The sequence below is a fragment of the Bos mutus genome, chromosome 22, assembly GCF_027580195.1.
Source record: "Bos mutus isolate GX-2022 chromosome 22, NWIPB_WYAK_1.1, whole genome shotgun sequence".
NCBI classification, from domain to species: Eukaryota; Metazoa; Chordata; class Mammalia; order Artiodactyla; family Bovidae; genus Bos; species Bos mutus.
Window position 1 is genome coordinate 44273760 of NC_091638.1, and position 25957 is coordinate 44299716.

A 25957-nucleotide genomic window follows, 5' to 3' on the forward strand; every position below is an offset into this window, starting at 1 on the left:
GAACTGGAATCTGGTGGCAGGATGAGAATGCCCAGCCTTGAGCCGGTGGGGATGCCTACCTCACTTGTGCAAAGTGCATGGTGCAAACCCAGATCCAGCCTCATTCTGGCCTGAGCACCCAGGAGTAACATGCGACTCTGCCCTCTCTTCTTTTCTTAGGTGAGGAAGACCCTCCTGCCCTTCCTTCCAAGCTCCTTGCCTCAGGGGCGTGCAAAGCAGAACCTGGTTGCTGCAGCTACACTGGTGAACTCCACACGGTCGCCCCTTTGTAACAGAATGGAAGAGTCTAAGCATTGCCACTTTAGCTGCCGCCTCTCTCTGGTTCCCCAGCTCATCTCTCTGGGTATGTGGCCCACTTGGAGCTGAGGTCTCTTACAAGGATATTCAGAGCGAAATCCTGGCCAGTACTTGCTCTCCTTGCCTCTCTATTCTCTACCAAATATATTGGCAGAGTCTCCAGTTCTCTGAAACCATGTGGAACTGTGAAAGTCATGTCCATAATGTCTGACAACAGCTTGCCATGTTAGGTCAGACTTTGGACTAGAGCCAATTCTGGGAGGTAGGGAAGAAACAGGAAAATACCCGCACTGATCATTCAGACTTAATTTATCTGTGCAAACTTTGCCAGTTAGCTATTGGCTGCTTTGATTTGAAACGCTTTGTGGAAAAAGCACTTTTGATGCCACTACAGCCACAGAAGTCAAGTGCCAGTCTCTATGGAATCCATGTAGTTAAAGATAATGCCTCTTTCCATTCTTGGTATGGAATTCACAGTGCCATTTACAATGCCATGGGTGTTTAAAAAAAAAGCTCTGGAGTCAGAGGTCAAGAAGGTAACTGAATATACAGTCATTTTTCATAAAAATGAGTCTTATATATTAGTGGGGGACATGTCTGGCCAAGGAGGGGGCTTCAGGGTCAGGCCAATGACCATCTAGACCATTCTTTCTGAGATGGGTTGGTCAATTTGCAGAGGGCACTGGGGCCACATCTTGATCTGAGTAGGCATCACGCAGGGGCCAGGTCTGCCCACCAAGTTTCCCTGGCTTATACTTACTTTGTTGAATCTCAGATGTTGGTGCCTAAATGTTTATTTTTAAGAAACTGATACCTAACTGGGCTGTATTCACCAAAGTTGTAATTTGTGTTTTGGTTGACCTCTAGCCTAAAGCTCTGAACAGAAAATTAGGGATGAGAATCCACTGACAAAACAGCAGTATTTGGAGGTGGTAGCCAGTTAATCTGCTGAACTTGTTTTGCCTAATGACAAACCTCTTTTTAAGAAGGTGAAAAGGAAGGTATTGTTACAAAGATGAATGTGCTCTTTAAGTATTGTCTAAAGAAGACATGGGACCTGAAATCATTAAATTCTTGAATCTTAAAGTACTTCCCTCACAACCCTAGCCTGTGAATAAGGTTTCATTTTCTTTTTGTTTGACTTACCCAATTAAAAATTCCTCTCTTATACTTCACTCTACCAAAAATAGGCATTGAGAGCTTAAGAGGAAAGAATTTGCTTTAAAAGGGAGAAGTAATATGTTCTGTTTTTATGAGTGACTTCTGTACAGAATTTTTGTTTCCAAAGGGAAAATAGTTGTTCCTTTTCCCTCTCCATGACCTTAAGGGGGAGTGAATATCTTTTTCTACCTTTTTCATAAATGCTGTTGGATTTTGGCACCAATACCAGGGACCCTGATTTTCACTCCTTCACAAAATAGGACCAATATTGACGGGGGGGGCGGACACTGAGAAGCATCCTAAGGTGGGGTGTGGGGAAGTGGGGAGGGGAGGACTTTTCCTTCGAGGTTCACGCCCAGCAGGTGGGGAAGCGAAGGCTTGCACCCTTGCTGGAAAGAAGAGGTTTGTGTGTATCTTTGATGCAAATACCACACTGCCTGCTCTGTAAAGGCAGCTGGCAGTTTCTTGGGAGAAGAACATGCTCGTCTGTTCTCTGGCATCGAGTTTCCTGCAGCTGCTCTGAGGGAGAGACAAGTGGGCTGCAGAACTGTCTCCCCTGTAAGACCAAGCATCTTGTTGGAGGAGGGATGCTCCATGCTGTCACTGTGGAATCCAAGATGAACATAGTTTCTGGCCTCCCGTGAGTGTCCTGCCATTCCATTGTCGGCATCCATTCTGTGAAGGAGATGGGGCAGTCTTATTAATGTATGAAAATGCACTTGGAAACATTTTCAGAGTGATTTCTTACTGAAGTCAAGAAATGGTGCATGCCCCAGAGGTGCCATTAGGAGCTGCCTTAGGATAGATGTTCAGCTTTGTATGTGAAACAAGGCATCTCTGAGAAACTGGCCCCAGTAACAGAGTGAAAGACCAGAGAAGAAGCATCAGCTGAGCTCCATGAGCATGGGCAGAGAGCTTGCCAAGTAAACTCACTGTGAAAATGGAAAGGAAAAACTGCTTGGCCAAAAATCAAGTGATGCTTTAGTGTGAATTTAGGGTTTAGGTACTTATTTTGAAATACTAAAGATTGTGATGTTCAGCAAAATCAAACTTTTGTACCAAGTAATGAAAAGGACAGTGTGAATGCCCAGCTCTGAATAGTTGAGAAGTCCAGCTTTTCTAGTGTTGTCTTATTACTTTCACTTTTTTTTTTTTAAACCCTCCCCATCTCATGCTGGAAGTGGGAATGGTTGCTGTATAGATTAATGCAAAACGTTTTATGCAGAGGTGCTTTTGACTCACGAATGGTCCTGGATGGTGGAAATGATAGGACAGAATTCAGATAAAGGTTCAGAAGTCACAGGCTTTCAGATGCTGGGGAACCAAGAATTCGAATATGGGATTGAACTCAATGAAGGGCCTTTATTCCTAGAGTAAAAGGCTCTGTAGCTCAGATAGGTGGTATCCTCTGTACCGGAGACCAGAGGTAGGTCCTGGCTTCCTTCAGCTAACTGGGAAGAGCAGGTAGTTGAAATGAGGGAGCCAGTTGTTTATCTCGACTCACCGATGCACTACACGTCTGACACACACGACACCTTAGCATTTGGCACAGTCGGCTTTTCTTAGAGCATGACCAGGTGGGTGAAGGCCCAGGCAAAGGTGTGTTCTTCTCTGAGATGAGCTACAAGCAGTAGGGACTGCCTGGATGGGCCCAGCCCAGTCATACAGGGGCAGGAGTCTTTTGGAGAACTGAGGCCTGGGCCTGTGAGGGACGTTGATCTCCAGATAATCAGAAGTCATCCAGGCCCACGTCCCAGGACTTCAGTGAGTGACCTAGCCAGGTAACAGAATTTTGAGCCCAATGTGAGAGAGGCCATAAAAGTCATGAAACAAAGAGTTTTTGGTTGACACAATAATAATTGAGATAGTCCCAGATCAGAAGTTCAGAGTTGAGTTGTCTTTTCCTTTAAAAGAAGCAAAGGAAGAAAAAAGCTTTTTTTTTTTTTTTAATTCCTGGTGAAGAAATGACACACTTTCCTCCCTAAAGAGAGAAAACTCTGCAGTCCGCAACCAGCTCAACACTAAGTGGGTTCTCTTAAGGAGAGAGGAATTACCCTGTCTTTATTGGAGAGAGGTGGACAATGGCAATGAGAAGATTATGAGCCTTTTCTAGTTGATATTGTTGGGAAAGAGTCTGTTCTTATTTAACAAATGCTGTTCCTTCAGGAGGCCCCCCTGTAGCAAGTGTAGTGATAAATAAGGTATGGTGACAAACCCTTCTTGGGCTCAGAGAGACAGTGGGGCCTGGTGGAGACTGTGGCCAGCAGACACCCTTGTGCTGTACTACAGGGAGCAGCCACTCCAGCCAGTTGTGACCATATAGTGTTTCCTGATTGTCCCATTTTTCAAGAGAAACTGGGAATCTGGGAGTTTTACATGAAAAAAATCTGATTATTTTTTTTAGTATGGGCAATAAAATTCTTAATTGAATTCAGGAAACCCATGGGTGGACCTGATTTGGCCCACTAGCTATCAGTTTGCCACATCTGCTTTAGAAAATTTGAAAAGAAAGGCATCCATGGTAATTACATATGTCTGGTGCCACAAGAAAATACTCTTGCTAAATGCAGCCAGAAGTTAGATTACTTTTTTTTTTTTTTTACCCATTGCTTCCCTAAAGAAATTTGCTATGATTGTGAATACATTTTAAATCTTTTGATTGCTTCTTCATACTTCATATGTTTTAAGAAAAAGGCAAAGCAATTGTTAATTTCAAAATCAGATTTCTCCTCACTTAAAAAATGTGACACTTGGAATAGTTTCATTTAAATTCCACACCTTAAAGGTCCTTATTTATAGTTTTAACTCTTGGCTTAATCACTTTTTTAGATGAATTAAATCACTTTTTTAATGCTGAGCTTAGGCCAAGCCCTAATGAGGAAAGCAGACATTGTGGAGAGCAGGGCAAGGAGTCCTGAGTATCCACTAGAGCCAGGCATTTGCTCCGTCTTCAGTTTTAAATAACTTGTGAATTGATCTGTTTTGGAGATTTGTGACAGAATACGGAGATACCAGTCAGGAGTCCTCATGGAGTTGGGTCATCCTTGCTATATCACCTCCTTTCCAGGTTTAGGGTTAAAATAAACAGAAGGAGATCACAGACTGTAAGCCAATAGCTTTCATGCTGATAGCAGAGCTTTGGGGGTGAGAGAAAGTTTGGATTATCTGGCAGGTGCCCATCTAGTGTCAAACAGAAAGGGTTGTGCATGAATTATTTCAGTCATTTGGCTGTGGATGTGATTCTGGATTTTCAGCGAAGGAGCTTCTGTTAACCTCCCCTGCTGATCAGATAGTTCTTTGTACATCTTCCTTATAGAAATTCAAACCAGCCTTTTGTTCAGCGTGTAGTGGAAAAAGAACAGCTGCTCACCTTCCATGTATTTGAAAACCACAGTGAAATCATCCCTCTAGTATTTTTATTCCGGTGATAAATAATCCCACCCCTACTCATTCTTCACAGCTCTTGTTTTCCAGGGGCTTAATAATTTTCACTGCCCTTCTGTTTCTCAGCTTCACACTCAGTTTAGTTGCCCAAATAGAATGTGCTGCCTTATTCACATTGGTGCCTTGTGAAAGCCAAGCTCAGGATGGGGATTAACAGAAATTCTTACGTACCCAGCTTCTTTTACTGTTTAGAAGTATAAAGACGCTTTTTAAAAAGTGGTATATCACCTGTGTTCATTTTGAAGGTTGCTTACTACATTTTTTTTCTCAGCAGTAGTCCTCTATCATATGTGGGTTTGTTATTTTTTTCCCTTGTGTGTTCAAACACTTGGTGCTTATTCTTGATGTGTCTGATGTCATTCCTGGGCTGCTTCAAGATACCCTTCAAGACCAGCTCTTACTATCTGAGTGGCAACCACCCCTCCCTTCCAATTTTGGATTCTATTTTTATATATCTGTATATGTCACCTTTAATTCATGACTCATAGTATTATTAAATGGTGCAGACTTTAGCCACAGACAAGATAGCAGTTGCTAAGGGCTAATTTGCTAAGAGGTCGAGTGAGGCCCTTTTGGGCAGTTGCCTTCCCTCCTGCTCTTCGACTCCTCTCCAAAATTCAGTGAGGACCACAGACTCTGCAAGGAACATGTCCGTGTTCTAAAGGGCTGGAGCCATGGCTCCAGGTCGACCAAGCACTGTGGTTTGTACAAGCAGATGCCTGACAAAAGCAAACCATTATGACTGTGTATCTGATGTTTTTATCAAAGAAAATTTCAGTGGAGAAGATTCAAAGAAGCTATCTTCTGTTTGTATGTGACAAAGACAAAGTTGGCCGCTCCTGTCATTAGCCAAAAAATAATTACCGTTGGATGACGCTAATGTGTAAGCATGTTATTTTTAATAAGTGGTTATTTTCTGTCTCAAGAAAAAGATGTAGTGAGTCTGGAGAGAGCAAAAGCTTTTGTAAAAACCAAATGTGTTCATTTAGAGAGTAGATGACTTTTATTTTCACTGTTTTGTTTTTCACTGCAGAAGCTCCCTATTTGTCTGGGGGGAAAGCCTGTGGAACAGTGGTTATTGCCATTGTCTTTGTTTCATCTTTAAGTTTCTCCTTTGTGAGGTTTGGTGGAATAGTGAGCACTGACCAGCAGACTGTAGCAGCATGCTGTGTTTTTACATTGAAGATGTTACTGTCTTATTTGATTTGTACATAACTGTAAATAGGTGATAGTGTCCACAGGCGACATCTGCAGAATGTTGTTTTTGTACCGTAGCATCTCTGCATCAAATAAAATGTTTTGTTTTAAGATTGTGGTGGCTCATTATTCTAGGTCATGTTTTCTGTTTCCTGAATAGCTGGGGTTCCTAGCACAATTTTCTGTGGGCCCTTATTCTGAGAGGGAGAGAGATTACCCAGGGTGAGGAGGCCAGGATGGCTGGTCTGTCTTATACTTGCAGGAAAAGGAACCTGCTGCCCTTATCGTTTACTCCACCCTCCGTCGGCCAGATGCCTGTTGTCTCATCGGTGTCTGGAACAGGGGCAGGGACACTTACCTCAAGGAGAAATATGACTCTCAGAACAATGGACTTTCTTTGAAGAAATTGGAAAAGAAGTTGATGGTTGCTGAAATTTGGGAGCCACAAATTTCCTGTCATTCAGAAAGAAAAAGGTGCCTGTTCATTCTTCTGATGTGAGGTGTCTCATCTTCTGTGTGCCGTGTGCTCTGAGTTACATCCCTGGTTTATGTCAACTTTGGGGCCTCATTTTTGAGATTCTGACACCCAGAAATGGGGTAGCTTTGCTGAGGGCACAAACAAGAAGTCAGCAACATTGGGATTCGTACATCTGATTGAATCATCCTCATTCCTAACCAATGGGCTGTACTGTCTCTCAACGTAATTTCTAAGAAGAAAAAACCTTGAGTAGCAAGTTATGGCGAGTTGGTTCCCTCCTTAGTCCACATATTGAGAGTACAGCTGGTTCAGAGGTTAAGCAGACGGATCTAAAAGGACTCTATTGGAAGGATTTCATTAGGCAGATGCTGCAGAATACCTCTTTCCTGTTAGTGGTGAGAAAATCCTCTTTGGACAGCATGAGAAGCCCTAATTTTTACCATGGTATTAGAAAGCAAGAGTCCATTTTTATATCTACTTTGGGTTCATACAGTTGCCAACATCTGTGGGACCTCACCACTGGTTTTATTTACTTTGTTTTAGAAATGCAAACTTTAGGTAGCAAAGACCAGCTTCCCTTTGCAGGCTTTAATTAGGAAACACTTAATTTAGGTTTAGTTGAATAAGAGGCTACAAGCAATAAGCAGGTAGATGAGGAAGGAGATGTAAATTATACCTTCACTGTCTCAGGCATGGGTGTCCCTGGTGGCACAGTGGTAAAACAATCCACCTGCCAATGCAGGAGACGGGTTCGATCCCTGGGTTGGGAAGAACCCCTGAAGGAGGAAATGGCAACCCACTGCAGTATTCTTGCCTGGAGAATCCCATAAACAGAGGAGCCTGGCGGGCTACAGACCATGGAGTCGCAAAGAATCAGACATGACTGAGCGTGCATGCACGTCTTGGGCATAGTGAGCCCTTAATAAAGGACTCAATAAAGATATTTTCCTCCCCTACCCGCTACCCTGTCTTCTCAGTTGAGAGGAACAAAATCAGAAGTGGTTCAAGAATAGTGGAGATAGAATGAAGGGCAGGACAGACAGAAACAAGGTGTAAGGCCTTTTGCAAGGAGATAAAATTCAAATGGGGTCTTTGAGATTAAGGAAAAATAATGCAAGATCACTAGGCTTGGCTCCCTGGCCTCTTTCTAGAGGGTTTTTACACCATCTTTCACATTTATAGGTAATAAAATCTTTTTACAATATTTATTTGAAAGCCTAAAATATGTATTGGAGATGCAGTAATGAATAAGGTATACATGATCCCTGCCATCTCGCTTCTACCTCATTCTCAGTATGGGACTATGGGCAAACCACCTAATCGTTCTGAGCCTCAGTTGTTTGATCTGCAAGATGGGACTGATACCTGCCACATTAAGTTATTGTGAGACTTAAATGAACTGGGGTTTATAAAGCACCCACAGCCACACTTGGCAAGTTCTAGCCGTGTGGTTGGAGAAGGCAATGCACCCCACTCCAGTACTCTTGCCTGGAGAATCCCAGGGACGGGGGAGCCTGGTGGGCTGCCGTCTATGGGGTCGCACAGAGCCGGACACGACTGAAGCGACTTAGCAGCAGCAGTAGCCGTGTGGTAAATAGTGGCTCTTATTCTGTGGAAGAGCAGGTTTTGGACTACTTGTGGGCCCTATGGATATGGGTAGAAGATAGGAGCTTCAGCCCAGGAGGTAAAGCGCAGCACCTTTGTTAGGTGCTGTGTTAAATCATCTCTTTGCCTAAGAGAAGAGGGTGGGTTTACATGTGACTTGTGGAAGGCAGTCACGGGGCTTGTGGAGGGGGCGGTGCTCCTCACAAAATCAAACTAAGGCAGGATTCTTAAAAGTTGACTGTACATAGCCTGTAACAGTTGACTGGGTTCTCAGATCTGCCTACGTCCCATTTACCAGGCTCATTTTCCCCTGATCATCTGTCAGCTCTGATAGAGATACAGACATTTTTCTGAATTTGTTGCTTTAAGGTCCCTGTGCTGGATTACCACACTCTGCTCTGGCTGTGAACAAAAGCAGTGATTGTTTCTCTAACCGACGGCCAATTCATGGTCGGGGGAATTTCCCAAGTTTTAGAATCTGGAGGGGACGCAGAGACCAAGTAATGGTCCTCAGGTTGAAGACTGCTCTTCCTGATCTCGCTGGTTAAAACATTCCAGGGAATGGGACAGGTGGCAGCTCCCAGATAAAGCATGGATTTTTCTCACCAGGCTGGGTAAGGCCAGGCCAGGCAGGACTCAGCAGAGAAAGGCCGAAGCATGACTGGTGACAGAAGGCAAAAATAAGCAGGACCTGCCTTTGGTTTATGGGGTCGCACAGAGTCGGACATGACTGAAGCTACTTAGCAGCAGCAGCCTTTGGTTTATGTACCTGAAGTTTGAGGTACTTGAAGATCCTGCACACAGTTATATAATTGTGCATTCTTGATGAGATTTTTTAATCATTGTGATTAAAGTGGGGCTTTGGTTTCAGGTACCCGGAAATTAGATCTCAGTCTGCCACTTTTGGGGGGACTCTTAAGCAGGTCACTTGAGCCAATCACGACTGTTTCTGCTGCTGCTGCTGCTAAGTCACGTCAGTTGTGTCCGACTCTGTGCGACCCCATAGACGGCAGCCCACCAGGCTGCGCCGTCCCTGGGATTCCCCAGGCAAGAACACTGGAGTGGGTTGCCATTTCCTTCTCCAATGCATGAAAGTGAAAAGTGAAAGTGAAGTCGCTCAGTCGTGTCCGACTCTCAGCGACCCCACGGACTGCAGCCCACCAGGCTCCTCCGTCCATGGGATTTTCCAGGCAAGAGTACTGGAGTGGGGTGCCATTGCCTTCTCCACGACTGTTTCTACATCTGGGAAATAAGTAATAGCTCAGTACCAAATGGGGCTGAGGTGAGGCTTGATTGTGAGCCCAAGCAGAGTTATGGTCACAGAAGCCAGTACACAGCCCCCTTGCCTTTGGGGATGTGGTCATCTGGGGCAGGTTAAGGGATGTACAGTGATAAAGTATGATCCCCTAGAGATATCTGGTTAGCCCTGGTCTGGGTAGCAGAGGGCCTCAGTGATCACAGTGGAGTCCCTGTCTCCTGGAGGACTCAGTTCTGCAGGCAGTTGGCTAGGACCAACTACAGGAAATGGCTACTTGTAAATTGCCGATAGCCCAGAAGTGAAGTTATTACCTGGCTCCTAGCCAACCTCTTTTTCTCTGTGTTTCTCTTTCTTCTCTGCCACCAAAGCAGAATTTGAGGGTCCTCTCTGGTGTGGTCCTGTCCCAGACCCTCTGTGCCAGACTTTTCCTTCTCCCTCTCGAAGTCTCCAGCCATCCTTGGCAGTCAGGCCTTCCTTGACAACTGTCCACCCTCATTCAGGTCCTGCTCCCGTGTTTATGTGCTAGACCCTCTTAATCCCTAGTCCAGCTGCTCCTTGAGGGCAGGCTGTGCCCCTTGCTTATGCCTTCCACCTGGGCTGGACTTGGACTTTGCTGCTTTAACCAGCTTGAGACCCCAGCCCTACCACTGATCAGTCAGCAGGGCACGTTACCTCATCTCCGTGGCACTCAGTTTCCTCCTCTGTCTGATGGGGATGACAGCGCACCTGCCTATGGTGTGGTGGTGAGGATGAAGCGGATGGAGGGGATAGTCCGGGTAGTCCAGTGCCTGGCACACAGCAAGTGTGCACAGCCGTCATTTGTCTCAGTTGGCATCAGGGTCAGCGGTAACAGTTGCTAGTGAGTTTCAGAAGGCCTCCCAGAGGAGTTAACTGCATCCATTCCTGCTTTGCAAATTGGGGTGAGACCCCCATTCGCTTACCATGCTCTCCAGAGCTGAGGGCCACTGGGGTGTCCCACATCCCTCCCGCCAAGTGGCTTGTATTGTCTCAAGTTTGCACTCCCTGTGGGTCCTGTCTCCAGACTGTAGACTTAGGGCTGGTGATGACCTGTTGTGTCTTAGAGTCACCCCTGTGAGTTGGACACCTGCTACCACCTGGGCGCGTCCCATACTCCCAGCAGGGTTTATGGCTTAGGTAACGTCCCACCTTCAGGGCAGGGCGACGTTGGATTTGAACCCAGGCATTTCCTGCCCTGAAGTACCTATCTACCTTTCCACCCCACCTCCCGGTCTTGCTTCTCAGGTCTTCCTCAAGCCTAGATTATGAGAGCAGATGGGACTTGGTTTTAGAGAAAGAAGTCTTTTACTGTATTAGCTGCTTGCAGAACATTGCTTAGGTCTGAACACTGAGATGAGCACCTTATTCCTTCACAGGTGTCACCATCTCCTGGGGTAGAAGGTTAGTGTTGCTTCATCAACTGGATGCTCCACACTTTTCAAAAGAAAGTGTGTGGGGGGGGGAGGGGCATCTGAATACTGCTAAAGGCAGAAGACTTGAATATTCCTTTCAGTAATCCACTTCTAGCATTTTCTCTGTAGGAAATAACCAGAACTGTGTATCAAAGTTAGTTATGCAAAGATTTTCATCACTAAGCATTATCCCTGATGCTGAGAAGTGAGGATCAAACCAGGTACCAGTCAGGACTGCTGATAAGAAGAGGCACATTCATACCATAGACCAATAGGCAACTCTTAACAGTCATGTTGTAGAGTGTTTTATCACAAGGAAGAGGCTCACAATATGTTAAATGGAAAACAAAAAAGCACACAAAATAACAGTAGATGTTGCTGGGTATCAGTAACCTCAGATACACAGATGACACCACCCTTATGGCAAAAAGTGAAGAGGAACTAAAGAGCCTCTTGAAAGTGAAAGAGGAGAGTGAAAAAGTTGGCTTAAAACAACATTCAAAAAACTAGGATCATGGCATCTGGTCCCATCACTTCACGGCAAATAGATGGGGAAACAATGGAAACTGACAGACTTTATATTTTTGGCTCCAAAATCACTGCAGATGGTGACTGCAGCCATGAAATTAAAAGATTCTTGCTCCTTGGAAGAGAAGCTAAGACCAACCTAGATGGCGTATTAAAAAGCAGAGACGTTACTTTGCCAACAAAGGTCTGTCTAGTCAAAGCTATGGTTTTTCCAGTAGTCATGTATGGATATGAGAGTTGGACTACAAAGAAAGCTGAGCATGGAAGAATTGATGCTTTTGAACTGTGGTGTTGGAGAAGACTCTTGAGAGTCTCTTGGACTGCAAGGGGATCCAACCAGTCAATCCTCAAGGAAATCTGTCCTGAATATTCATTGGAAGGACTGATGCTGAAGCCGAAGCTCCAGTACTTTGGCCACCTGATGTGAAGAACTGACTCATTGTAAAAGACCCTGATGCTGGGAAGGATTGAAGGCAGGAGGAGAAGGGGACGACAGAGGTTGAGATGGTTGGATGGCATCGTCGACTTGATGGACATGTGTTTGAGCAAGCTCTGGGAGTTGGCAATGGACAGGGAACCCTGATGTGCTGCAGTCCATGGGATCGTAAAGAGTTGGACACGACTGAGCAACTGAACTGATTACTGGGTGGTGGTGATTTGTGGGTGGATTTTATCTTATTCTTAATATTTCTCTCAGCATTGGTCATATGAGTGGTATTATCAGTGGGTTTTAAATGTGTGATCTCCCAGGACGAGTGGTAAAGGTACCTGGTGGGTCCTCGATGGCCGGGTTGGTGGTCTCCATCTTGCCCTTGCCCTTGTGCCTTCTCAAGAGATGGCTTTCTCCAACTGTGCTCCCTGGTGCCTCATCCCAGCCCCTCACCCCTGCTTCCCTACCTGGCACCGGTTATAGCTCTTCACTCACTCTTTGGTGTGGAGACCTGCAGTAGACACCCCAGCTTTCCCAACTGATGACTTAGGTGACAGCCTTGGTCCTATTCTACCTTGTCTTGCAAAGTTAGGGGAGATGGAGCTGAATTCAAGAATGAGCCCTCATGAACTGATTGTTTCAAGGAGAAAAGGTGGCTGATCATCAGTGTCTTCTGGTTTCTCCACCAGTTTTCAAACTCCATGGATAGTGACCCACATTTCCTGCTTATTCTCTCCACACACCCCATGACAGGACTCCCTTTGGGTGTATCACCTCTTCCCCAACAGTTTCCTAATCTGAGTCCAGGAGCCAAGTGCTCCTTACCCTCCCCCTAGCAGGGCCAAAGCATGAGTAGGTGGGAGGTGATGGGGCACTGCATATAAACTGTTGTGAGTTTACATAGATTTGTTTCTGGTCTACATATTCCTGAGGATCTGTTCTGATCTCTGGACACCCGGAATTGAAAAACAAAGGAAATTGAGGAGTACATCCCCAGTAATAGTCCACATGCACATTGCCTTTGCTGTGTCCAGGAGACTTTGACCCGCTGCATCCATTCCTCACTCAGCAGCTGTGGAGTCCCATCACCTCTGCCCAGACCTTTCCATTGTCAAGGTCTAGTGTGTCACCTTGGCCATCAAGGCCCCTTTCCATGGGCTTCCAGAAGTGTGCCCTGTGTTCTCCCACCTCTTGGCTTCCACGTCTGTCCTCTCCAGCCCTGTCGCCCCACATCGCACAGGAAGCCTTCCCATGCTCGAATCTGGGCCAGCACTTCCTGTGTGTCTCTCACCACGTCCTGCTCCCTAACCTGCCCAGTGATGGCTCTGACTGTTCCCACATCAGCCGTGAGCTCCATGGGGTCAGGGACTATGTCTTTCTGTCTTGTGACAGAGTCACTGCTGAGGTTCAGAGTCTGGCATGGTCTGTGGCATGTAGCAGATGCTCCAATCATTAAATGGAATCTAACGGAAATAGAAATTTTATCTCCGACAGCGCCGCCCGAGTAGAGCACCAGGTGTCGACTTGAGGGGTGGAAGTGCCTGCCGAGCTCTGGGTTGCTGAGGGAGTGGAAGCCCTTTATTATTACCTAATAAACATGGCTGGCTGTAGTAAGTGATCTTCCACTGTGTGGAGGAGGGAGAGTAACAAAAGAGGCCTGGAAGAAAAGGTTGAGGATTAGGGACCTGGATATAGGTTTTGGCCTTGGAAATGGAGTCGTGGACAGGGTGTGTGATCCTTACACAGGAAAGGGATGGGTCATGAGGCACTGGGTTTGGGGTCAAGGTGTGGTGGAATGAAGTGGAATTGTAGTTGGAATGAAAGTTCCTTTGCTCAACATTGGTCAGTTTCTGGCCCAGAAGGTGAGCTGTGGGCTAGGGAGAGGTCACACAGCCCTAGGAGGCTGTGTGCCTGCAAAGGAGAGACAGGAGTTTGCAATAAAGGAAGTCTCAGCTGTGCCAGATGAAGGTCTGAACGCCTGGTGCTGGTGACGGGTGTGCAGGGGATTGGTGCCTGGACTGGGAGATCTACATCTCAGCGGCTGCTGCCAGGGAAGGTCCCTCCTGGGAAGCCCTCAACATCCCCCTACCCCTTGTGAGGTGGAATGAGGGGGTGGGGGTTAGAGCTCTCCCCATGGAGAGAGAGTGAGGAGGTCCACTCAGAGCCTGATCCTCCATGTACTGGAGGTATGGCTGCGGAGAAATGTAGCCCTGGAACTGGAGCTTTCTCCTCTGATCTGGGGGCTGGCTTCACCTTTCTAAGCTTCAGTTCCTGAGACGGCCCATACAAGCCCTACACCTCACAAGGCAAGTAGATGAAGCACCTGAAGTCCTCACCAGGCACATGGAAGCAGCTGATGAACTTTTTCTTTTTTATAATGGTTTGTACTTTCATAAGAGCTCATAACTAGTGTGTAGGGACTTTTTTTATTCCTGAGTTTATGGGGTCCTGAGGACTGGAAGAATTTAATCTGTTGAACGGATGAATGAGTACAGAAAATGCTTTTAGTATTTAGATTCTCATGTCTATTTCTGCAGGAAAGACTCAGGCCACACTGCTGGCTGCTGCTCTTTCAAGCTCAGCATCCGCCCACAAACGTATTTCCTGAGAACCTGCTGGGCGCGCGGGGATTCGTCCTTATTCTCACTCCCACAGTCGGGGAAAGTGAGGCTTGGGCAGGACTAGACAAGCCCAAGGTCAGCCTGGTAGGCGAGGCTGGGGCTCCAAGCGCCTGACCCGGGCCCTCGCCCGCCCGGGCAGCTCCTGCTGCCCATGGCTCGGGAGTCGCCACAGCCCTCTCCCGTTGGGATACAGATCCCCGGAGCTGCCCTCGGGGGAACGGGATTCGGCAGGCTGCGCACCCTTTCCCGGACCCAGTAAATTATCTCCCAAATAGGTGCTGGGCATGCCCCGGGGGCCAGGTCTCCCCTTCTCCGTCCCCAGCCTTCCCTGGGACCCCAACAGGGTGCGGAGTGGGAAGTGCTGAGCAGCAGCCAAGCGTGACCGAGTCCAAGTTCCCCGACACCCGGCCTGGCGCCCGCTGGGGTCCCCGGCCCGCCTCCGGCCCACGTGGCCGGCCCGGCCTCTCCGCCCCCGGCCCCGCCCCGCTCCGGGGAGCCGCCTCCGTAGCCGCCGCTGCCAGAGTCGTAGCCGCGGTGCGAGCCGCAGCCCGGCGGGTCGATCCCGTGCTGGGAGCCGAGGTGAGTGTGGGCGGCTGGCCTGGAGCCCCGCTACTCCGCTAGACCTTCCCCGCTGGAGACCCTGCTAGACACCCTGGGGCGGGAGGCCTTCCCGGGCTGATTCCTCTCCACCTTCACCCACCAAGCCGGAGCTAGACCCCACCTCCAAGCCGCCCTCGTTCCATCCCGGTGCCCGCGGCAGAGTGTGCGCTCCTGGCTCCGGGCACCCTGAACGGTCAGGGGAACCCTGGAGGCGGCACAGGTAGGCAGTGCCACCACCAGCCCCGACCGGCCGCCGCTCCGCCGGAGACCCTGACTCCGACCCTCTGCTAGCTCTTGGGCTAAAAGTTCCCGGACCCACTTCCGGGGACGGAGGTGCCACCTGTCTTGGGGTGCGGCCCCTTTCCCTCCGCGTATCTTCCCGTCGGGCGCTGTTTGCCGGGGCTCGCAGGACCACCAGTTATTTCGCGGCGGGGAACCTGGCTTTGGGCGCGCGGGGCGGTGGCTTCGGTTTTGGGCCCACTCGGGCCCCTGTGCTCGTTGCTGCTTAAACTAAGCGGCTCGAGGATCCAGGGAGGAGGAGGGGGAGGCGGACACCATGGGGTTAAGGCGAACTTCGGTCCCTCGTAGCTAGAGACGGGCAAGCGTCTTCCGAGTGTGAAAGTTTCTACTGAGTCGAGTTCCCGTGGGCTTTGCCACGAGGAAGAACCGCTCTTGCAGTATCAGCGGCCTCATCAAGGGCTTATACGTTGATGAAACTGAGTGGCTTGTTCCTCGAGGGCTCTCACTCCATTTAATGCCCAAACCAGGCTTGCCTCCAGCACTGGGCAAGGATGCGAGAACTGCCAAATGGTGGTTGTCCTGGGTGAAGTAGCAGAAACGTATTTTTAAGCAGTTCATGCACTGCCCAGGTGTTACTACCTTCTACCCTGGGTGTGGAAGAGTTTTGCTAGGTCTGAGTGTCAACTGTGTAGTCTTGCGCAAGTTACTTCACCTGCTCATGCCTCAGTTTCCTCATCTGTAGAGTGGAGATGATCATAGTACAAACCTTAAAAGGTTTTATAAGATTAAAGTTTTTATTGTAGTGCCTGGTACAGGCTAAGTTCTCCCTCGGTTAACTGTCCTTCTTGTTACTATTTTGACTGATATTAACAGAGCACCCCCACCCCTAACTCCACTGTGAGCTAGGTGAGCAAGCTCTCCGCACTTCTCCGTTTCCTGATAAGGACCTGAATTATTTACACAGTAGCCCTGGTGTCCCCTTCCGCCTTGAAACACGTGGGCTTTGCATTAACACTTCCTATGCTTAACCGGCCTTGTGTGAAATGTTATCTTAGAATGTGAGACTAGAGATGACCTTTGTCAAGGACAATCCTGGAAAATGGGGTCTTGGACCTTCTCTGGAGGCTCTGGGGTGTTGTGGGATGTTTCCCTCACTGGAGTGGAGCGGATAAGGTTTCATTAGGACCCCTTCAGGCCTTGGTCCCCCTGACAGGCTGACATCTTCTATCAGAGCTAGAAGAGGTAGTGTGGGAGTCTCTTTATGGGTCTGAGGGCCTGATCTTGCCCCCTCTCTTTCATTTACTCACCTCTAACAGGTTGTCTGTTCCATCAGTGGGGTGCTCCTGGGCTGAAACAGTTTAGTTTTTTTCTTGTAGGGGTGGTAACCAGATAGACGTTCTGAACCTGGGGCTCTAAGAACCTTCTGAAATACACCTGAGATGCTTGGAGCACAGGTGTGTATTTTTTCAGAGGGTTCTCTTTACATCGTATTCTACAAAAGGCCCGCATCCCCCAAATATGGGACCTGAATGCCAGGTGGGAAGATGGGAGTTATGGTCCCCTATACAAGACAGGCGCACTTTTTTATGGAGTCACGATGTCAGCATTTCCTCTGTCCCTGTAGGTAGAGGTGCACACATGTTCCTTTGTGCCCTTGCTCAGAGCTCACCTGCCAGTGGAAAGTTCAGAGTCAAATCAGCTCTGCCTTGACTTGAAAAAATCTGATAAAGAAGTCAGTGGGGAAAGAAGGCAGGCGGGGGTGGGGCGAGATGTGTGTTTAGGGCCTGTGGTGGGGCCTTTAGGATAGGGTGCAACTGATGAATATTTGAACTCAACTTGTCAGGAGACTTCTCAGACTTCTCTTTTGCACATGCTTTTCCTTCTGCTGAGCACACTCTCTCACCGCCTTTTCTCATGTCTGGTACTTTCATGCCATTTAGCTCAGATGTTTCCTCTGTTGAAAAGTTTCCCCTGACAACTTTGTCCAGAGCATCCCCTTCCCTGTCAGTTTCTGTCATGTTCCCCCATTTTTAAAAATTAATTTTATTTTTGGTTGGTTGCACTCGGTCTTTGTCGCAGAGAGAGGGGGCTCTTCTCTAGTTGCAGTGTGCAGGCTTCTCACTGCGGTGGCTTCTCTTGTTGCGGGGCACGGGCTCTAGGTGTGTAGGTTCAGAAGCTGTGGCACACAGGTTTAGTTGCTCTGCAGCATGTGGGATCTTCCCAGGCTAGGGATCCCTTGCACTGGCAGGCGGATTTGTATCCTCTGCACCACCAGAGAAGTCCCGAATTCCCCCATTGTATTTTACTCTTGGAGTTTGCCTCAAATGGTTTTCCTCATGTGTCTGCTCAAGGGTTTATTGTCTTTGTCCACCCAGAAGAATGTAGAATCCTGTTACCCTTGTCCCTGCTCCACTCTGGCCCCTGGCACACAGTAAGTGCTCACTTAATGTCTGTGAGGCACAGCATGTATAGTATCCACTGAGGGAGGCTCCTGGAGGCTGGAGAGGTTTAGGAGGAGTGAAATGCAAAGGAACTGGCCGATAGGAATGCCAGTCTACAGTGTGACCTTTGAGGTCACATAGTTCAGCCTGCAGTTTAAACCACCTCCACAGCACTTCCTCCTAGTTACTGCTTAACCCAAGCTCGGATCCTCCAATGAAGGGAACTCGTTGCCTCCTGAGAGAGCCTATTCCTGCCAGAGAAAGATGTGGGATGCAGAGAACGGGATGTCGTCCCCATATCACTCTGATGAGGGGGAGAGGTGCGTGCTGCTGCTCCAGTTTTTCTGGTCCATGTTGCATCCTGAGCCTTTCATCCATCACCATCCATCCCAGTGAGCTGCCTCTATTTCTCTGCCATCTCCAAGGTTCCTGAGCCCCTGACCAGAACTCAGTGTGCTCCTGAGTCAAGAGTCATTGGAGGGAGCCTGAGGCAAAGAGGCATCAAAGAAAACTGCAATTGTTTAGAAACCTTCGAGGCCAAGCTCTGTATCGTTCAGACTCCTGTAACTCATTGGGCAGCAGGGGTGGTGGCCATGAGGTATGGGGCTCTGTTTCTTTCATTCTTTTTGTTCTTTTTTGAGATTTGTCCAGTTAATTCCTCAGTTTATTAATTATAGTCTTATTTATATTTTTAAAAGATTAATCCTTGGACCCATTACCTTAATGATTTGTAAAGATATCGCCTGATTCATATCACCTCGCACAAACGGGTTGAAACTTGAATGAAAACAAAATGTTTATATATATGATTCTAAGTTATTGAGTCAGTTCCAGTTTCTGTGGGAGGTCACCAGTGTGGTGAGTGGAGCGGGGTCCACTGTGGAGAGGTTTAGAGGAAGACTTAGCTTTTTTTCCAGTGTACCTTAGCCACTTAGCTCAGCTAATTTACTTCACTTATTCAGGAATCACTTATGGAGGGAGTGCCCTGGCACTGGACACACAGCCATCAAGGAAGCCAACAGCGCACCTCCCTTCAGAGTTCACATCGCAGGGGTCAGGCTGGGTAATAGACAACTAGACCTATAACAAGATGCCAAGTTGTATGGTCAGTGTGATGAAGGAAATGAAACTGGGTAAGGGGATTCAGAGTAGCTGGGACGGAGGCAGGGTTGGTTTAAGTTAGGGAACATCTCTGCTGCTGCTGCTGCTGCTGCTGCTAAGTCGCTTCAGTCGTGTCCAACTCTGTGCGACACCATAGACGGCAGCCCACCAGGCTCCCCCAGGATTCTCCAGGCAAGAACACTGGCTCTCAGGAAGCAGCATTTGAGTGGAAACCCATTTGAAAGAGGGAGCAGCCTTGTGGGTGGCTTGGTGAAGACCATGCTTTACATGTGGCTATGGTCTGTCTCCCTGGGGAAGGGAGAGAGGAAATGAGGCAACATAGGCAGAACCTCCCCCACCCTCTCTCCAGATCTTAGCAGGTGGCTGGCATAAGATCTCAGCATTGTGTGCACTCCTGGTTGACCAGAAGGCTGGTGTCTTTCCTTTCCAGGGGTTGGGGCCTGGGGCAGTGATGTTCCTGAAACTGCTGCCTGGAAGTGAGCATGAACCTTGGGGGCTTGATGCAGGATTCTCATTGGTTATAGCTGTGTGTGTGTGTGGGGGGGGTGGAGTATACTGTGGAAAAGGAACAAAGTAGCAGCCTTCAGTAAATGCCAGTTAATCTGAATGGCTGTGCCTTGTGCGGCTGAGCCCTGCACCAACATCTTAACATGTCTATGTGTGTCACATACCCTCATTTTCCAGACCAGAAAACTGAGGTGTGGAGTGATGAATAACTTGCCAACTGTGTGTCTTCTTGGGCCTCTTGTCAGTTGTGCTGAGAGAGGTGGAGGTGAAGAGAATCTTCCCTGAATATCTGTTCAGTGACATGAAGAGAGATGGGTGTTTGAAGTATCTTAGGCCTCTCTTGGGTGCACATCCCTGTGGAATGTCAGCCCTGGGAGGCAGAGAGAGTGCTCAGCCCCTGGCTCAGTGAGGGCTTGTTGGGACATTTGGTGGGTGTCCCAGGGTCTCTGGTGGCTATGGAGTAAGAAGGCTAGAGGAGGGGATCACTTTCATTTCCCAGGTGTCTCCTGACTTTTCCAAGGTGAAGCACAAGTTTTCAGGGCAGAACTGGACATGGGGCCCAAGTCAAAACAGGAATGCACAGAAAGAGACGCTGGGGCCCGCAGCCAGAGTTGGAGGACAGAGGAGGCAGCTTGGTGTCTTGCCTGGCTCAGCCAGCTAAAGAGCAAGCTAGTTAGTTACCGGTCCAACTTGGCTCCTTATCCCAACACCCCACCTCCACTTCCAGTCAGCATATAGTAACTTTATGTGTCTGAATTTGCTGGTAGAACCCCAAGCTCTGAATTCAACTCCAATTCTGAGCTCCATAATATTTTCCTGGAAACTGGAGGAGAGTACTGACCTGGCTTTGAAGCAGATTGAAGTGTCTATAGGTTGTAGAGATGGCAGTTGGGGTCTTGTGTTCCAGTCTCTGCTGCAGTGTTAACCAAGGGAGTGACCTTGGACAAGGTGCTTAACCTCTCCGAGCCTGTTTCAGTGAACCAGTGAAGTTGCTCAGTTGTGTCCAGCTCTTTGTGATCTCATGGACTGTAGCCTACCAGGCTCCTCCATCCATGGAATATTCCAGGCAAGAGTCCTGGAGTGGTTTACCATTTCCTTCTCCAGGGGATCTTACCAACCCAGGGATTGAAGCCAGGTCTCTCACATTGCAGGCAGACACTTTACCATCTGAGCCACCAGGGAAGCCCCCAGGCCTGTTTGTCCATCTGTGAAGGGAGGTAGTGCTTGCCTGTACCTCGGAGTTTTGCTCTGAGGATTAATTGAAAAGATATTTGCAAAGTGCTTACCCCCATCACAGCCTGCATGCTGGGGGGCTTGCTGGGGTCATCATCTGGTACTTAGGATTGACTCAGGTCACTCCATCACTTCCTTGTGCTCCTATCGAAAAGGTGTGCTCAGACACACTGGAAGTTCTTCATTCAGATTTGGGGACTTCAGTGGTGTGGATGTTATTCTTTTTGGAGACCATCTTATTAGACAAATCTGGATAATGGAGTTGACGATCAGTTTATGGTGAGACAGAGGCCAAGTTGAACTGCTGCTGAGACCTCTTGCCCAACTGTAGCCCCCGTTCTCTCCCAGCAGTGCCCCTACATGCTCAGGGCCGCCACTCCCTAAGGGGTACATGACACCTTTGGAACTTGGCTGCTTCAACTCACAGTTCTGATGCACCTTCACCCCAGGTCTCCACTGGTTCCTATAACAGAATGAACCTGACAGCCCAGTGAACCTGACATCCACTTTCAAATCTTTGCTCCTGCTATTCCCACTACCTGGGATGCTCTTTTGCTCTTCTCCACTTTCACAGCTTCTCTCACTACCCAACTCCAGTGGCCTCTTCCTTTTTCTTCTGTTTTGGCTAGAGAAAGAAATTATCTTTTGCATGGCATGCCCTGATTGTTTCTTAATAAACAGAAAAGCAAGCAAATCAGAAATTGTAGAGTAAATAATGAAGTTCCACCTCCCTCATCGCAGGCTTACATCCAGAAAGAACATTTATGATCAGCTGGCTGTGTATTTCTCTTACAGTCTTACATAACAAGTTTGTGTACCTGTGTATATATATATTTTTAAGGCTAACACAATCATCACTTATTTTGTATGTATTCTTTTCCAGCCTTGTTCTTTTTTTTCCATTTAACCATAGGTCCAAGAGCACCTTCCGTGTCCATATGCTCTCTTGTTTTTACCTGCCCTGGCTCTCACCTTCCCCTGGAAGAGTGTACAAATTTATGTGGAAATGCATTTTCACTTCTCTTAGGTATATACTGAGCAGTGGAATTGCAGGTTGTATGGTGACTCGATGATTAACATTTTGAGGAACTGCCAAATGTTTGCCTTGTGGCTGTTCCATTCTGCAATCCTACAGCAGTGTGTGAGGGGTCCAGTTACTCCACGTCCTCACCGATGCTTACCACTGTCCATCTTCTTGATCACTGCCAATCTAGCCCAGGTGAAGTGATCTCATTGCGGTTTTGATTTTCATTTCCTAACGGTTAGGGGTGTTAAATATGTTTTTTAACTGTATTTTTTAAAGCAGTGTTGGGTTTGTAATACAATTGAGAGGAGGGTACAGAGATTTCCCCCTTGCTCCCACACATGCCTCGCTCACCGGCATGCTACATTCATCACCAAGGATGAACTTGCAGTGGCAAATTCTGTAGTTTGCCTAAGGGCTCCTCGCTTTTGGTATTCTACTTTCAGTGGATTTGGGTAAATGTACAATGCCATATACCCGTCTTAACAGTATCATACAGAATATTTCACTACTGTAAAAACCCTCTGTGCGCTGCCTGTTCATACCTTCTTCCACCCTTGCCGTATTCACCGGTCTTTTTGTTGTCTCCACGGTTTTGCCTTTTCTAGAATGTCATACTGTTGGAATCATACACCGTGTATCCTTCTCATTTTGGCTTCTTTCACTTAGTAATATGAATTTAAGACTTCCCATGTCTTTTCATGAATTGATAGCACGTTTTTAGCACTGAATGACATTCCATTGTCTGGGTGTATCCCAGTTTATTTTTCTCTTTACCTACTGAAGGCCATCTAGGTTGCTTCCAAGTACTGAAAATTATGAATAAAGCCTCTATAAACATCTATGTGCAGTTTTTTGTCTGGACATAAGCTTTCAGCTCTTTTGGGTAAACACCAGGGAGTGGATCATATGATAAGGGTGTCCTTAATTTTTGTGGTTTTTTTTTTGGCTGTGCTGGGTCTTTATTGCTACATGTGTCCTTCTTTCTTTGCAGTGAGCAGGGGCTGCTCCTTGCTGCGGTGCATGGGCTTCTCATTGCAGTGGTTTCTCTTGTTGTAAGCATGGGCTCTAGGCATGTGGCCTTCAGTTGTCTGGCTTCAGTAGGTGTGGCTGGTGTGCACAAAAGCAAGGGCTCAGAAGTTGTGGTGCACGGGCTTAGTTCTGTGGCATGTGGGATCTTCCCAGACCAGGGATCGATCTCACATCCCCTGCACTGGCAGGTAGATTCTTAACCCCCAGATCACCAGGGAAGCCGGAGTGTGTTTAGTTTCTTAAGAAACCTTCAAACTGTCTTCCCAAGTGACTGTACCATTTTGCATTCCCAGCAACAGTATATGAGAGAGTGCCTGTTGCTCCACCTGCTCGTCAGCATTTTGTTGTTGGTATTTTGGATTTTAGCCTTTGTCATAGGTACTAATGGTATCCGCCTTGCTGTTGTCCTGTGATGATATGTAGCATCTTTTCCTATGCTTACTTGCCATGTGTGTATCTTCTTTGTCGAGGTGTCTTTTAAGGTCTTTGGGCCATTTTTCATTCAGATTGTTTCTTCTTATTCAGTTTTAAGAATTCTTGGTATATTTTGTATAACAGTCCTTTATCACTTGTGTCTTTCACAAATTCTGTCTCCCACTCTGTGGCTTATCTTCTTTTACTCTTGGTATTATCTATTGCAGAGCAGAAATTTTTTTAATTTTATGAAGGCCAGTTTATTATTTCTTTCATGGGTTGTATTTTTGGTGTTGGATCCAAAAAGCCATCACTAGGCTTTCTGCTGTTTATTTTTTGGGAGTTTCAGACATTTGCATTTTACAAGGTCTGTGATATATCTTGAGTCAATTTTTGTGAAGGATGTGATGTCTGTGTCTAGATTTTCTTTTTGTGTGTGGAGGATGTTCAGTTGTTCTCAGCACCATTTGTTGAAAGGATGGTCTTTGCCCCATTGTATTGCCTTTGTCCTTTGTCAAAGATCAGTTGACTGTATTTATGGGGGTCTGTTTCTTGGCTCTCTGTTCTGTCCATTGATTTTTTTTTTTTTTTTGTCTCATCTTTTGCCAGTACTGTGCTGTTTTGATTACTGGAGCTTTATAGTAAATCCTGATGTCTTGTAGTGTCAGCCCTCCAACTTTGTTCTCCTTCAGTATTGTGTTGATTGACTATCTTTTAATGTGTTTATCAGCCATTTGTATATCATCTTTGGAGAAATGTCTGTTCAGATCTTTTGCTTATTTGAAAAACTGGGTTGTGTTTTTACTATTGAGTTATAAGGTTCTTTATATATTTTAGATTCAGTCCCTTATCAGATAGATACATAATTTTTCAGTATTTTCTGCCATTCTTTGGGTTGGTCTTTTTACTTCTTTGATGGTGTCCTTTGAAGCCCAAGGTTTTAATTTAGGTGAAGCCAACTTACCTATTTTTCTTGTGTTGCTTCTGCTTTTGGTGTCTTAACTAAGAAACCTTTACCTAATCTAAGATCATAAAGACTTATGGCTAAATTTTCTTCTAAGGATTCTACGGTTGTAGCTCTTATATTTAGGTCTTTGATCCATTTTGGGTTAATTTTTGTGTGTGGTGTGAGGTGCACCAGTACAGCTTCATTCTTTTGCATGTGGATACCCTGTTGCCCTGCACAGTCTGTTGAAGAGACTATTCTTCTATTTTATTGTTTTGACATCCTTGTCAGAAATCAGTCACAAATGTGTTTATTTTTGCATTCTCAGTTCTATTCTATTGATCTATATGTCTGTCCTTATGATACTACCATTGTCAGTACTGTCTTGATTATTATACCCTTGTTCAGTTCAGGTCAGTCGCTCAGTCGTGTCTGACTCTTTGCGACCCCATGAATCGCATACCCTTGTAAGTTTTGAAATCAACAATTATGAATTCTTTCAAGTTTGTTCTTTTCTGTGATTGTTTTGGCTCTTTTGGGTCCCCATATGAATTTTAAGATCAGCTCGTCAATTTCTGCAAAAAAGTCAGCTAAGTATTTGACAAGGGTTGTACTGAGTCCGTAGTCAGTGGAAAGTTTGACAGTCTCATCAATACTAAGTCCAGTCCTGAAATACTTTTCCTGGGTGCGTCACTCACCTCCACAGGTCGTTGTCTTATAGGGACACACTCAGAGGCCCACCCTTCAGGCTGCACAGACAAAAATCCAGGAACATCAGCATCTTTTTTAATTGTTGAAGAAAGTGACACCATATAGTGTAGTGTTTAAGGCTGAAGACCTTGGATAAAACTTTTAACACCCGATTTTGTGGAATGGAAGTGCATCTGGCACTGACCAAGCATATGACTGATCTGCTGCCTTTACTCTGAGGGTGTGATGAAGATCCCTAAAGATCCTCCCCAATTCCCCCGCCTCCATGCCTTGAGAAGTGTGGTGAGAACTAAGGACCCCACACCCTGGAGGTACCAGGGAATGGTGGAAAGCATTGGAGTAAGGCTGCATTTTAACTTGTTTTATCTACTAGGCAAATAGATTGCATTTAATGGGAGGGTTTTTGCTGCCAAAGCAATCCCCCACCCCGCATCATAGTTTGAAGAATGGAATAAAAATAAGAACGGAATACTATCACATATTAAAAGATTAGTTTACACCCCTAACGCACTTATGTGTTCCAGATGTAATGCCTTGGCACAAGTCCAAGGTTGTATTCTCACAGAAGAAGAAACAAGAAGCACAGCACCTACACGTGCATCTGTAGGAACCTGGTTTTCTGAATTTAAGGAACAACCTGGGGACTCCATTGGAAACTGCAAATCCACTCACACCTCAGCGTACTCTAAGCTGGGACAAAGAGCTCCATTTTAAACAAAACAGTGCTAATGCATGTATGTGTGTATTTGTGTTTGTCTGTGGTGGGGGATTGGAGTTGTTTATCACTGTTGTTACAAAAAAGTTGGGGCTGAGTTTTTCATTTTTGGAGGGGAAAAACTTAGAGGCAATAGAAATTATTTTGAGATCTTCAAAATCTAAGCTTCTTTGGTTTAGCAGATTCCCTTTACCTAAACTGTAAGAACAGTTCCTAGGGATTTCATTTCCATTCTTAAGTGAGGGGTGTGTGTGCCTGCATGTGCGGCTGGAAAGTTAGGGGAAAACACAGTGACATAACCCAGCCCCCAAACAAGGAAGCGCATTACAGAGCTGAGGTTCCAGCCTCAGAAGGTGCAGCTTAACTGACCTTGAGTAACCTCTTTTTATGACACATCTCCGGTGGGGCGGGGGGGCAGTGGGGGAGAGAACTGTGTCTCTCCAGCATGGCTTTAATTTTACAAAAGCCCTATGCAGCCTTGCAGACTCAAGTGGTTTTCTTAGCAAATCACATTTCATATGTT

At 46.8% G+C, this 25957-nt stretch overlaps 3 protein-coding genes across 6 annotated transcripts in view; 2 read left to right on the forward strand and 1 right to left on the reverse strand.

The window, feature by feature from the left end:
* Positions 1-6204, forward strand: part of IL17RD (interleukin 17 receptor D) — a 68417-nt gene extending 62213 nt beyond the window's left edge. For both annotated transcript variants that reach the window (XM_005887877.2, XM_070359032.1), the window contains exon 13: positions 160-6204. In XM_005887877.2, the coding sequence (XP_005887939.2) occupies positions 160-272 (113 nt within the window). In that variant the 3' untranslated portion in view covers positions 273-6204. The remainder of the gene's footprint in view (positions 1-159) is intronic.
* Positions 6205-14961: 8757 nt separating this feature from the next.
* ARHGEF3 (Rho guanine nucleotide exchange factor 3) overlaps positions 14962-25957 on the forward strand; it is a 312998-nt gene continuing 302002 nt past the window's right edge. For 2 of the 3 annotated variants that reach the window (XM_070360298.1, XM_070360300.1), the window contains exon 1: positions 14962-15028. The gene's annotated coding sequence lies outside the window, so the exon portion shown is untranslated. Of the gene's footprint in view, positions 15029-15108; positions 15270-25957 lie in introns of those variants that run through there. The other variant, XM_070360301.1, reaches the window with a different exon arrangement.
* SPATA12 (spermatogenesis associated 12) lies at positions 19364-19913 on the reverse strand. The gene is given in 4 exon segments (XM_070358950.1): positions 19364-19422; positions 19425-19484; positions 19812-19883; positions 19886-19913. Coding segments are annotated over 4 exon segments (219 nt in total).